This window comes from Myzus persicae, unplaced genomic scaffold (assembly GCF_001856785.1).
Source record: "Myzus persicae strain clone G006 unplaced genomic scaffold, MPER_G0061.0, whole genome shotgun sequence".
In the NCBI taxonomy this organism is placed as follows: Eukaryota; Metazoa; Arthropoda; class Insecta; order Hemiptera; family Aphididae; genus Myzus; species Myzus persicae.
In genome coordinates, this window is record NW_019104366.1 from 390,629 (window position 1) to 404,506 (window position 13,878).

At 28.3% G+C, this 13,878-nt stretch overlaps 1 protein-coding gene across 5 annotated transcripts in view; it reads right to left on the reverse strand.

Annotated features, from left to right (window-relative positions):
- Positions 1 to 2,159: 2,159 nt before the first annotated feature.
- LOC111041523 (acetyl-CoA carboxylase) overlaps positions 2,160 to 13,878 on the reverse strand; it is a 43,949-nt gene continuing 32,230 nt past the window's right edge. For 4 of the 5 annotated variants that reach the window (XM_022325803.1, XM_022325802.1, XM_022325805.1 and 1 more), the window contains exons 7-37: positions 13,448 to 13,650; positions 13,167 to 13,376; positions 12,773 to 13,106; positions 12,383 to 12,545; positions 12,219 to 12,315; positions 11,985 to 12,142; positions 11,456 to 11,622; positions 11,160 to 11,371; positions 10,707 to 11,060; positions 10,501 to 10,640; positions 10,249 to 10,418; positions 9,925 to 10,163; positions 9,554 to 9,757; positions 9,347 to 9,465; positions 8,970 to 9,276; positions 8,747 to 8,901; positions 7,793 to 7,973; positions 7,495 to 7,731; positions 7,224 to 7,427; positions 6,394 to 6,595; positions 6,224 to 6,321; positions 5,890 to 6,159; positions 5,666 to 5,786; positions 5,380 to 5,588; positions 5,054 to 5,318; positions 4,797 to 4,984; positions 4,598 to 4,733; positions 4,294 to 4,471; positions 3,018 to 3,447; positions 2,701 to 2,856; positions 2,477 to 2,605 (exon numbers count right to left, since the gene is read on the reverse strand). In XM_022325803.1, the coding sequence (XP_022181495.1) occupies positions 2,477 to 2,605; positions 2,701 to 2,856; positions 3,018 to 3,447; positions 4,294 to 4,471; positions 4,598 to 4,733; positions 4,797 to 4,984; positions 5,054 to 5,318; positions 5,380 to 5,588; positions 5,666 to 5,786; positions 5,890 to 6,159; positions 6,224 to 6,321; positions 6,394 to 6,595; positions 7,224 to 7,427; positions 7,495 to 7,731; positions 7,793 to 7,973; positions 8,747 to 8,901; positions 8,970 to 9,276; positions 9,347 to 9,465; positions 9,554 to 9,757; positions 9,925 to 10,163; positions 10,249 to 10,418; positions 10,501 to 10,640; positions 10,707 to 11,060; positions 11,160 to 11,371; positions 11,456 to 11,622; positions 11,985 to 12,142; positions 12,219 to 12,315; positions 12,383 to 12,545; positions 12,773 to 13,106; positions 13,167 to 13,376; positions 13,448 to 13,650 (6,236 nt within the window). Of the gene's footprint in view, positions 2,606 to 2,700; positions 2,857 to 3,017; positions 3,448 to 4,293; positions 4,472 to 4,597; positions 4,734 to 4,796; positions 4,985 to 5,053; positions 5,319 to 5,379; positions 5,589 to 5,665; positions 5,787 to 5,889; positions 6,160 to 6,223; positions 6,322 to 6,393; positions 6,596 to 7,223; positions 7,428 to 7,494; positions 7,732 to 7,792; positions 7,974 to 8,746; positions 8,902 to 8,969; positions 9,277 to 9,346; positions 9,466 to 9,553; positions 9,758 to 9,924; positions 10,164 to 10,248; positions 10,419 to 10,500; positions 10,641 to 10,706; positions 11,061 to 11,159; positions 11,372 to 11,455; positions 11,623 to 11,984; positions 12,143 to 12,218; positions 12,316 to 12,382; positions 12,546 to 12,772; positions 13,107 to 13,166; positions 13,377 to 13,447; positions 13,651 to 13,878 lie in introns of all 5 variants that reach the window. The other variant, XM_022325801.1, reaches the window with a different exon arrangement.

A 13,878-nucleotide genomic window follows, 5' to 3' on the forward strand; every position in this document is an offset into this window, starting at 1 on the left:
GTGCATGAATGGTTATAAACATTATGAACAAATTAAAAATATTATTTCTAATAATCTTGACTAAAAAATACTTAGATATTGCTGGGGAATTAAGTAAAGTAATTATAAATAGTCCAAGGATTTCTAACTTGTAGTCCATCCTACTGAAATACCTACTACTAATGTTATTCTAAATTCTGATGTTCAATTTTTAAAAATGGTTTCTTGATGTTATTTTAAGTATTAAGTAATATTCAAAATACAACTGTCTTTAAGAGAACGCATCCGAGGACTACACATACATTTGTTATCACCGTCTTAGGTTAGTGTGCAGGTAATAAATAAACTCTCTGCAGTTCAAGTTAAGGATGTTAGTTTATAAGTTATAGTGAATCGACTATCGGTCAACTTGTGGCCCTCGGGTCGGCTATTTATTAAGGAGCACATTATTGGCAACCTAATTCACATATCGTTTCTTGTGAGTATGTAGCACGGCTAAAGATAATATTATTATCTATAGTCGTGATATGTAGAAGTGCAAATGGTTATTAGTGTAAGTAAATCCGTAACTAAAAAAAAACGAAATATTTTGTTTTCCGTTTCGGCGGACAAAAGTGACTTCACGGGTATATGAATAACTCGTTTATAACTGAATATTTTTAGATAATTTCTTTTTCAATTGATAAAAAACAACATTTTACAGCTCTCGTTGGACTTTTTTGAGAATTTGACATGTTTTAATTTAGAATTTTGATAAAATTCATAAAAATCATGTACATTTTCAAATTATTTTAAGTTAGAAATTCATAAAAATTGTTCTTTATGTATTTAAGATTTGAAGATTTCTTATATTCAAGACTCTAATTAAGTTTTCCTACATTTAACAAAAAACAAGTTCACCCGGAAAAGTCGAAAAGTCAAATTAATTTTTTAAGAGTGTTTGAAGACGCTCGTAAAATATATTAGATGTTCATGATGTAAATAAACCAATTCTCAAACAACGATTTTCTTATTTTATTTTTATTTAAAAAATAATAACTGTAAGTACTTGGTATTTTCATCAAATGTTTATTTTATATTTTCTTTACATGACAATATTTATTAAAATTATACTGTGGTAAAAATATGACAGTTTTAAATTTTTATAGCCAAGAACTTAAACCAAGGATTCTCATAAATGGTTCATCCTATAACCAAAAAATCTAAAAAATAGATAATTAGTGGTTAATTGAGACTTTTAGTGTACATTATTATAATGTATTGATTATTGCATGAAGAAAATTTAAAAGTAATTTTTTGGCAAAAATGAATTTCACTGACTAGTTAATTTAATAACTGTGGTACTAATGTCTAATAGTGAAACCAATTACTTTAATCCCAATAATATTATACAATAAACTGATAGACATTCTTCATTCAGAATCGTTTTTAGAAAAAAAAGATTCTTGAGTCTGTTGTCACCTAATATATAACAGAGTTACCCTCTAACCCACTTTTTAATATTAATTATTTATTCTTATTTCTGATTTAAATTAGACACACGCATATTATTTATGTAATTTTCATAGGTTTTCTTAAGAATTGATATTAGATCCATATAGTTATAAAACAATAATGTAAAATGTATCCTTATAAATAATATAATGGTAGCTTAAACAAGTTAAACAACATTTGAGAGCAATAATTTATTTACATTTCCTATTAATAAAAAGCGTAGGTATGTTAGGAAATAATACAAAATAAATAGTACGTACCAGGAAAAGTCCTGTACCTATAATGAAACTTCTAGGATAGATTTTATTCAAATATTAAACAAACATAAGCATATAAAAACGAGTATATTTTTCATTGAAATATGGTAATTATTTTTTTTTATAGAATTCACTCCAAGTATAATTATTTTAAATCTATAAATAGCACATGAATATTTTATTCAAAAAAAATTTCCTATAAATGGTTCAACATTAAACAATAAATATTTACATTACTCTTCCGTAATAGTTGTGTGTAATAATAATTTATAATATCATAAACCCATATTATAATAAATATTGTATAATTTTCTTTAGCTCTAAAACATTTTTTTGAGATTAATAAAAACGGTCCATGAAATTTCATATAAGGAAAAAAAGATTGGTAAACACTATACAATATATTGTAGATATAAACTACACACTATATAATATAACCATTGACAGTAATTATTTGTTCATAATAAAATTAAAATTATAAGCAATTGTATGAAATCTGACAATTAACAGTATTAAATTTGTTTTTCATCAATTGTACAGTACAGAAATAACTAAAATATTTATTTTAAAGTAACACAAACACACACATTCATACACACACACATACACATACACACATACACATTCATTATGTATAGTATAATGCAGTATTGTATACATATTTATGTGTATGTGAGTATAAGCGTACATTTATTTATATTTTTGTTTTATGATAAACAACAATAACTGCTTATAGTAAAAGGTAATCAACTATTTAATTTCACATTTCCAATGCTTGTTGCCTGGGTTAAATTATGAATCAAGTCGAGACGTTGCATTTCCGAAAGGCTTTGGAACATACCCATGATAACGTCTGATGTAACTTCAGGTGTGTCCTGCCAACAAAAAATTTCACATGTTACAGTTACAAAAACATACTTCAAAGTTTTTAAATCAAATAGTTGTTTAAGTTTATTAAAACCATGCTTACATTTATTGTAGATTTGACTTGATTTATAACTGCATCTTTCCTAACACTTTTAATGTTGTTACCAATCAATGAATCAGCTACAATCGTGCCATCCGATTCATCTAATTGACTTGTCAGCCATTGCACTACGGCTTGGTTATTATCCCACAGATAAGACTATAAAAAAACATAAATATAATACATAATCAAACAGAATAAACAATATTTCTAATAGGCCTATTATTAGACATATTAATTGTATTTTTGTGTTTAAAATTATTCAGATAATATTTTGATTTCTCACTAAAAAATAAAAAGTATAACAAAATAACACTTACGGCAGTGGTGCCTTTGTCTTCAACAAACCACCTTCTCAGCATTTCATAGGCAACATCGTCTTGAATGGTATCATTGGATTTTGTAATTACTTTTTGGATTTGGTTTTGTAATAAACGTCGTTTTAGTCGCCAATATAAAGTATTACGAGATTTCTTCCATTGTACAATATCTTTAATAACACCTTTACTAAGCATGCATTTAGGTGTGTCATGTAAGTCAGCAAAGTGAATTGCTACTTGATGGTAAATAGGTTTCAACACAGATATTCTTTCTGCAACATTCTTTTCTATTTCGACCGCTTCTTCAGGAGTGGGGCTAGCATTTGCTTTGAGACTCAAAATATTTGTATCAATTCTGTTAATAGATTTCAAGATGTCTTTTTCACGGAATTTAATTTCAACAATTCCTTCAGGTTCCAAAACACCTCCCCTGTGAACAAACATTTAACATTCTGATTTGAAGTTTGGAAAATACAACTTACATAACAAAATAATGAATGTAAATAGAGAATAGGTATTTAATTATAATCTTTACAAGCACTTTTACTGTAAGTACATGTGTATAAAATAATTGATTATTATAAAGTTATGTTGTTTTAAAATCGCTTTTTATAGAATAAATATAATTAATGTAATACAAAGACTTCATAATTTGTATTTACACTCACAGTATAAACACAATAATTAATAGTTATACAATTTATTTGATTAAATTAAAATAAACAGGAAATCCATTTAGTTATTGATATAATTTATAATAGTAAATACAGTAAGGTATGTGATAAAGTCAACTTAATAAGATAAACGTGGATCAAGAAAATAGACAAGTAAACAACATTAATAAGTAACAGATATTTGTGAGCAAAGAAATTAATCAATTATACTTTAAAACATTTTTTGTTTAGTAATAGGTAATTAATTCATATTTTATAAGAACATGTATGTAATTAATATGGAATGAACCACATTATAATATACACGAAAATGCGCTTAGTGTGAGTAAGTAGTGTCATCTATACTGGCAATATCAATTTAACTAATTTATTTCTGTACTGATGGATCAGCAAACATTTTCTTAATTGAATCATTTACAGTTGAAGGTTTAATCATTATAAGATAATAAATAATTAATATAAAACATAACTAAATTAATATAGTCAATATAAAATAATAGTTGATATGAAACAGGGATTTGTGTATCATAAAATTTTGTTCAGGTTTTTCTTTTTCAAAACTTTACATATACAAGATATATTATTGAATTTGGATGTATTACCGACTATCTGGATCTGCATACATCTCAATATGTCTTGGATTAATAGTAGTATCTACAACAGCCCATGCACCTCCTCGCAACTCACCAAATGGTGGAATATAAGTGATAATTGGCTGGTTGTATTGTCTTAGTTCATCAACAATGTATGCACCAAATTTCATTATTTGTTCATACATGTCTGAAAATAGAGAAAAATGTATGAATAAAATTAAGTTAACAAATAGAAGTCTAAATTAATTCACAGCATAAATTAAAATAATTTGAATTGAATAACAGTATTATTTTATAATTATCTATTAAATACCTTTCATTCCACCAGAAAAACCTCTCCAGTTAGCAAAAATGAAAAGTGGTAAGTCTTCATGGGCAAAATCTTTAATGGCTTGAGATGTTTTATATGCAGAGTCTGGGAACCATACTTGTCCAGCTTGAGACACAGTCTAGTGAAATTAATACAAATATTTATACATCATAAAACATAAAATAAATATTACAATGATTACCTTAGATTCAGAATCCAAATTAGCAGGGTCTGCCGGTAAAGTGACTTCTACTGTTCTTGTTTCAACAGCAATCACACCAACTGGGATTCCTCCCAGTCTAGCTCTTCCACAAACAACAGTCTGTGCCCAGGGTTGCATTATTTCATCCCATGATCCTTTATCAAAGAATCCAGACTCCCAATGGCCATCTGAATAAATAATAACGTATTTTCAAATAAGTAAATTCTCGATATACTAATTATATTTATAGGACTAACTTGTATCTTCTTTCCCAGCAATCATCCAACGAGGATCATATGGGACTTTAGTAGGGACATAGTCTATATCTCTTTCTACAGAATCCACGCTTTTAATCACAGGCAATGGAGATTCTTTAGTTTTTGGAATGTAAGAAAGCCACTTCAGTATTCTGTACACACCATCTAAGTCTCTAGCCTCAGTCTTGTGTGATACGCCATTGTTGTACATAATTTGAATACCACCTAACTGATTGTTAGATGCATACACTTCACGACCAAGAAGCTAAAAAAAAAATTCAAATGATATTTTTCTAAATCTAAATAATTATTTTGAAAAAACAAACCTTATTCAAAGCACTATATCCTGTGAGAATAATGTGAGAATTCTCAATTTGAATAACTCGTTGACCAAGTCGTACTAGGTAAGCCCCAATACCGATGGCACGACAAGTTACCATTGAAATTGTAACAATATCTTGATACGCACGAGAAGTTTCACCAGCTATCATCCCAGCGAATTTTAAATTTTCAACGCCATAACCAAAATCTTTTCCTATTTTCAATCATTAATAAGTATATTGAAATTTTTGTATGTAGATATAGTAATAAATAAAAATATGTTGTTGTTACCAATAATGTCAGTTAGTTTATATCGCGGTTCACCTTCATCTTCAATCAATTCTGCTTCCACAGAATTTTGACCAGCTAATTTTCCATAGTCGTCAGGTGTTAAGTATAAATATTTGAATCCCTAAGATGTAAACAGTAAATTAATAAAAATAATAATCAAAGTATTTTAAATTACATATATATAAGAGATATATGAGAATAATTGGGAAATAAATGTTATTTACTTTTTCTGGATCAGATGGGTCTTCCCAGGCTACATTGAACAAACTTTTTATTTCTTCTGCAAGACCAATACGAGCTCCACTATTAGCTGATATATATATGCGTGGAATTTTTTTTCTTCGAGCTTCCTTAGAAGCTAAATCGAAAACAATGTCTTCTTGTGGACCAAATGAACCAATATTTACTGTTAGATCATTAGCAATCACAATTATATCTCGGCCGCTAGGATACTCTGGAGTATGCATTGTAAATCTCCAAGCAACCATACCAGCCTATGAAATAAAAACCCAATGTAATACATTTTACACAAAAGTTGAATAATCTATTAATACATACAGTATTTTCACCAGAGAAACGTTTTTGTTCAATTAAATGATTGTCTTCAACAACAAGTTCAACATAATCAAACACTAAACTGCTTTTTAAAACTCCATCTAGAAAAAAATTTTAAAATTACCAAAAAAAATGCTGTCGCGCAAATTGTATTTGGACAACTATTTAACTACCATTCGGATGTTCCAAAATGTATTCCTGCCATAAAGTTTCTATCATTTGTCTAAACATGTCTGGAATATCATAAACATAAGTTGTTCCAGCACTTTGAGCTTGGAATCTTTTTTGTTGAAGAAAGTCTTTGGTTACATATGGAGTAGAAACTGGTAGTCCATGTAATGGTCCTTGTTTTGATTCATATGATTCAAATTTAATCTGTAAATTAGTAAGAACTATTAAATATTTGTTTATAATTGTTCTTTATTTAATGTGCATTCACTATTTAAAGAAAAATATTTTAATCACAAAGTTAGGATAAAGTTATTTATTTTATATAAAAGTCGTCATTGATTGGACACACAACAATTAACTCATTTACCTAAAGGATTCAAACAGGCTAATCCCGATTTACATGCATAATTACACATATATAAAATAGTTGTCTATTGGATTCACACACTGGTTAATGGAGTCAATGTATGTTTAAAACGTATTTAGGATTTAAAAAGGTTTTGTTTACTTTGTTTAAAGTAATTATTTACAAAACAATATATTTGAAAAAATTAGATATTTTAATTTTTCTGTTATCATTTATCAAGTTTTTTCTTTTAGAACGGCAGTTAAATTTGAAATATTTGAAATGCATAATCATTCAATAATAGTCAAATTTAAGTTCTTTATCATAATGCATATGTATATATATATATATATTTAACTCTTTGGTATTTCACCTAATTGACTTATTTGGTTAATGGACTCATATACTCTAAGGCTGTCTTTGGTTTAGAGCTGATTTCTTTAGCTTTACAAAGTAAAAGTCATTAAAAGTTATTAATGCACTTACCATTCCTAACTTAGAGTCAGTAATTTCTTTGTAAAGGCAAATATCCAAGTGATAACCACTGCCATTTGCAAGGCTTAATCTAACATTTGAGGTTTTACTAGTGGGTGAAGGCCGTATGGTCATTCTAAGCTCAGCTTGAAGAACCCGCAATTTCCAAAGGCGTGGACCATACCGCATTACCATATTAGTCACACTTTCTTTGATCTATGCATAAAAGAATATATTTTTTGATGCGTTAAACAATAAATATCTCATTTATTATTAGCTTTACTTTTGCAGGATCCATTATCACAGTGGGGACGAAATTCAAGAATATATGGTTACAGTCAGTTCTACGTGCATGTGGGTGGCTAAATGCAACCTCTAATTCATCCATAGCTTCTAACAAAACACGTTCTCCTTCATTTTGAAGGTACTCAAATGATGCTTCTTTTGTTATTAAATCTTGATGTCTTATAATGGAACGTATAAAGAAACGATAATCAGTTACAACTTGACCTCTTGGAACCTATAAAAAAAAAAAACATTAGAATGCTAAAAATAAAACAATTTAATTAAGTTCAACTAACTTTAGCTTTTCCTAAATACAAATACATTTTTCTGTTTGATGTAGGCAAGGCTTCTAATTCATAAGTTCTCATTCTGTTCAATTCCAATTGGAAAGCCATACCTGGCTCCAAGTGCCGATAAATTCTATCTTCAGCAAAATCTTCATAATTTCTGTAGGTGAATAATTTAGGGAATTGCCTTCTACAAATCAATATAAATGCATCATTTAATAAACATGAAGTAAGTAATTTATTTATATTAATTTGTGTACTATCAATTATTAAAATCTTAAATGTTCAAATAATGAATGATTTCAGGATCTTGCCTAATATTTACAAAGTTTTTTTTAATACCATTGTTCGAAAAAATTATGCACCACAAATAATATTATTATATATTGTTAGTTGAGTTCTAATAAATATTACTTTTGATCTAAGGAGAAGGCGTTTAATAGATAATCTCAGACTAAGAAATAACTACATAAAAGAATTGCTCCAATTGCATAGTTCTAATTTATAATTTTATTATTATTGCATAGTTTTATTTAAATATATTAATTTGATTTAATTTTAAATTGAAGAATTGAATTTTACTTTTTTGTTATAATTTAAGAAAAAATCAGTTATAAATACACATTCTAGTAATACAATTGAAGTAGACTATTTAAATGGTTGAAATGGTATAAAAACAAATTTATAACTTATTAAAATAACTGTTCAAATTATCATTATTTTAAGTAAAATATTAATATTTAAACAATATCGAACGATGGTTGGGTGTTATATACAATTTTCACAGTTATTATATTATTTATTAAATTTACTGTTTACTATGTAGATCAAAGTAATATCTTTAATTCGGTCCTCATACAAACAATTTTATAAACAAATGTCGTGTGTCATAAAATACAAATAAATGGTGTAAGGCATATACTTAAAAAAATAATCTGATGGTTAAATTATAAATTAAATTACTTATTCAAAGCCAAGAAAGTGATTCTCCGGATTGATCTTTTTTTCAACTCTTCTCTACGTTGTTGACAAAATTCTTCATACATCTTACCAAGTTTATCATCTTCCATATTTCCAGTGTCTTTCATAGCAATACATAATATATGACACGGTTCAATCTGAAATGAAGAAAACATTTTTTAAGAAAATTGTGTTTTGCTTAATATGTAATTACAAATAAAATTACTTCAACATTTTCTTGGTCTGGGGGTCGTTGGTCACCAAGCGACAAGCTCACATTGAGAGATGAGCTTAATCTAGATTCACTTCCACTTTCGAGAGCATCAATAATTCTTGGGGAAACATATACAGGAGAAGATAGATCTTCCATAATATCCAGGATTTCATCAAAATATTGTTCAAATTGAGTGAATGATTCAAATGCTGCCATACAACCAGTTCTTTGATAAGTTGGGATATATGGCAATGGAGTTTTCGTTGGTGACTCAAGATTTTCAGAACCATTTGCTCCAGAGTTGATCTTATTTTGTTGACTATACACAATAAGAACAGATATTAAATTATTATTAGAATGGTTTTAGTAAAATGCTGTTATAAGCTTACCGGTTTGGATGAGAAGAAGGTAAAAGAAATTGGAAATGTACCAATGGTATTTCTCCAGACAATTCTAAATGTTGCAAACATGTAAGATCATATGATATGTAAACTCGTCTTACATAAACCTAATCAAACATCAAGTTAAAATTATTATTATTAGGTAGCTGAATATTGTCAAGTATATGTAATAGTTATTTCAGTAACTTATATTACCTCTAATGCAGCATTGCAGACTGCACGGTTTGAATGATAAAAGAAGTCATGAAGGATATCAAATATAGAAGTTTCCGATTGAATAAGTTTTTGTAAGTTTTCTGGATGAAAATCATGTCCATACATATCAACTGCAGATAAAAATATTGATTCCATTTGATTATGTCTTAATTCATATGCTGGTTGGTGTGCAGCAATGAGTACCTATAAAACAGGTTGCATAACAAATGTTAAATGATTGATTTTTATTGAAAGCCTAGGATTAGGAAGATAATGATTTTATTTTGGATCAAAACTAACAATCAGTTCATAAAAAGCAAAAAAAATGATTAACAACTATAAATATTCATAAAAATAACAAAAATTCTAACTTGTCGGGCCCGAAGCGCAACTCTTGAATGTTCACTGCGATTAAGTGAGGTCAACTCGTTTAATGTAGCAGCCAACTCATCTGTTAAACCAGGTTCGTTGGACCATAAGTGATCAATTAACATTGTAACTAACATATTCTTCTTTGCTACTTGTGTGTGTGAGAATATTGTTGAAGTTACAGCAGCCATATCATCTTTATATCTATCTCTCAATGCAGTAGCACATTTATCATAACTTCCTGCGAAATTGTTGAATTACAATTTATTAAATATATAATATTTTATTCATTTTTAACATAGGATAATATGTATACATTCTCTTACCATGTTGGAATTGACTTTCCACCTCATAATATTGTTTAAGCAACTCATGAACGGCGGACTTCATTCGACCACGAATTCCATTCCTATATCTCTGCACTAGTTGAACAATGCCTTGTGTTGTTTGGAAAAAGCTGTCGCGATCTGTTCTTTTTTGTAAAGTTGCAGCATGGCTTTAGGTTGAAATGAAACATGAACATTAAAATAAATAATTAATATCAACTATAATAGGTAGTTTGTTCAATAGAAATTTACCCATCAATAATTGCAGCTATTTGTTGGCTAGGAAATTGTGCAAGTACAGATGTGATGTTCCTTTCATACAACTTCATTAATGATTTAATTTTTTTATCAACAGCTTTTGGTATTCTGCCAGATATTGAAGATATCACTTCCTAATATATGAGCATAAAAATTAGTTTATAATCAATTGTTCAAGTTTAAAAACAAAACTTCTATACCTGTAACTCTAGTAAAGGCAAACTTGGGTCACGTAGAGAGTTCATGAACTTTTCAATGACTTCTCTCAAACGTACAAGATGATATGGTTCTGGTAAGCAATACCCAGCCAGAATATTATCTAGCATACCTCTGTAGCATGTATGTATATTATTAAGACTTTCTCCATAAATATGTGAAGTTCCATCGAGTTCAAGGAACTGTCCTTTATATTCAATAGCTTTTGTAACTAAAGAAGGGTCATCTAATTCAAGTGTTGCAATTAATGAGCCAGCATCAAGAACGGCACCAGGTCGTTTGCTATAATACACACGTCCGTTTTCTGTTGCTGTTAATGTCATTACCATTTTCATTACCTGATTAAAAATAATAAAATATAAATTGATTACTGCTGTTCATTATTATTTAAACTATCATATAAATAATATTTTAATAAGCACAAGATAAATATTTACCTCTATTTCAGCATATGGTTGACCTTTTTTAACTTGGCCCCCGTCCTCTATAAGAAAACTGATCAATTTACCAGCAGACGGTGAGCGAAATAAGGACGGATCATTTTCTTTATCGAAAACACATGTCTGATTACCAATTACAATTCTATACCGATCTACCTCTTCTCGCATATAAGTCGTAAAACTCGATCCATCCAAAGATAATAAAATTCCTGAATTTGATTAAGAAATGTATAGACATTTTATTGAATAATAACAAATAAAAATAACTACTAAAATAATAATGATTAACATACCACCATCAGATAGACGATGGACTTCAATTTCCTTAAATGAGCCATTCATAATGAGGAAATATGAATTGAGTCCGGATTTGGTAACTTGAACTTTGTATTTATATCCACCATTTATTAGTTCAACAGATACATGGTGATCCAGTGTATTGGCACTCAATACCTGACCACTAAAAAAGATATACAATAGATAAATAGTATTGTATTTAGCAATTAAAAAATATAAACGCTATTTATATTAATGTAAATTTAAAAATACATTTTTGAGGGCAAAAACTATCTAAATGTTTCAAGTTAATAAAAAAAATTCATTAAATTTAAAGGAGAATGTACATAGACTGGTTTATATACATTTTCCTTCAATATATTATGCGGATAAAAAATTCTAATTTTTAATGAAGTAAATAAAACAATTATGTTCAGAATTTAATTTTAAGCTTTTAATTGTACAAGGTGAGTAATTTTTGAACATAAAATTGCATCAGATTATAAACTGTCACTATTCTTAAGTAAATATTGAATCACACATTACCGTTCTAAAGATGTTTGAAAGTTTTGGAATGATTCGGATATCTTACGATCGGCAATATGAAGTCCTCCACAAATGACTCCAAGAAATATGTCTGGCTTTTCGGATTGTACACGCTCTGATATCAATAAATCCAACCAAGCTGTATCAATCGTATTTGACTGAAAAATACACACATAAAATAAATTGTAAAATAAAATTATATGCATTTATGTAAAATAGTAAAGAATTGTGTACCTGGAATGATTCAGTTTCAAGAAGTGTGATTAAATATTCAACTGTAGTTCTGAAATCTCCTCGAATCGATAATTCTTTAAGTGCAATAACTAAATTTCTAATTTAGAACAAAATAAATACATATACATACACATATACATACATTTTAATTTTTTCAATCTTACTCTCTAGCTTGTTCTCGGTTTTCTCCCCATGAGAAACAATGCCCAAACTGAGAATCAGCAAATTCGTGTAATCCTCCAGATGCAGCTACACTGAAGTATCCCCATACATTTTTTGAAGAACGGAAATTTAATTCTTGAACAGTTCCAGAACTAGGCTTAAAACCTAAAATAAAAATGTAATTACACATAAAATTGTATAAAATACAATTACATTATCATCATACACATAACATCTATAACAATGATCAATTCAACTTAATTAATAAGTTGATATTATGATGATTATAAAATGGTATATGAATGAATTTTCAATAATCACTAAAGACTTAATATAAATAAAAACCTTAGTATTTCAAAAATAATAAAAGCATATATTATGGTTTTTTGTACCTTCGTCAGGATTTTCACTAGTGATTCGAGCAGCAATAACATGACCCCATGGATGAGGTTTGTGTCTTGGTGCATCAAAATCGATATAACTATCTCCCCAAGCAGATTCACTATAAAGTAATCTGATGTCTTTTATACAGTTGAGAGCTAATCCCATTGAAATTTGCAGTTGTGCAGCTGGTAAATTCACATCAGATACCATTTCTGTACAAGGATGTTCCACTTGCAGTCTAGGATTTAACTCCAAAAAGTAATAATTTCCATCTGTATCATATAGATACTCAACTGTACCAGCACTAACATAACCAACCATTTTAGCAATGCGAACTGCGGCCTAAAATAAAATATTTTAAAAACATTATAAGGTTATGAATTAGTAAAATAAATCCATTACTCTCTCCATTTCTTCAAAAACGCTAGGTTCGGCAATCACTGCAGGAGCCTCTTCAATAATTTTTTGATGTCTTCTTTGAATTGAACAATCACGCCCAAACAATGATATAGCATTACCGTATTGATCAGCTAAAAGTTGTACTTCTAAATGCCTAGCGCATTTAGCCAATTTCATTATAAATATTGGTGATCCAGGAACTTCAGCTTGAACCTACAAATTAATAAGTGAAAATTCAAAAGTATTAAATCATTTCAATTTTTGAGTGTATAACTTTAAAATACCTGTTTATATGCATTTGGGAATTCTTCAGTATTTTCTACTTTCCTTATACCTTTACCACCACCGCCTTCACTAGCTTTAATCATAATTGGATATCCAACCTTTTCAGCTGATACTAAGCCTTCTTCAATTGATGCAACACAGCCTTTTTTATACAAATCTGGTCCAATTTCAATTTTTTTACCAGAATAATGTCCAACCACACCTATTTAAAGGATAACAATTTTAAAAACAAATATGTATGTAAGTTATTTTAGTAATCTTAAATTTATATAGATCTTTGTGTGATGCAAAATGAGAATAATTTATTTTAATAATCTTAAATACACATATTTCTTAAATCAAGAAATCGTTAGATGTAGATTTTGTTTTAAAAAATATAGTAAAAATATAAATAACTTAATTTTTAAAAAACAATGTTTGTAAACATATT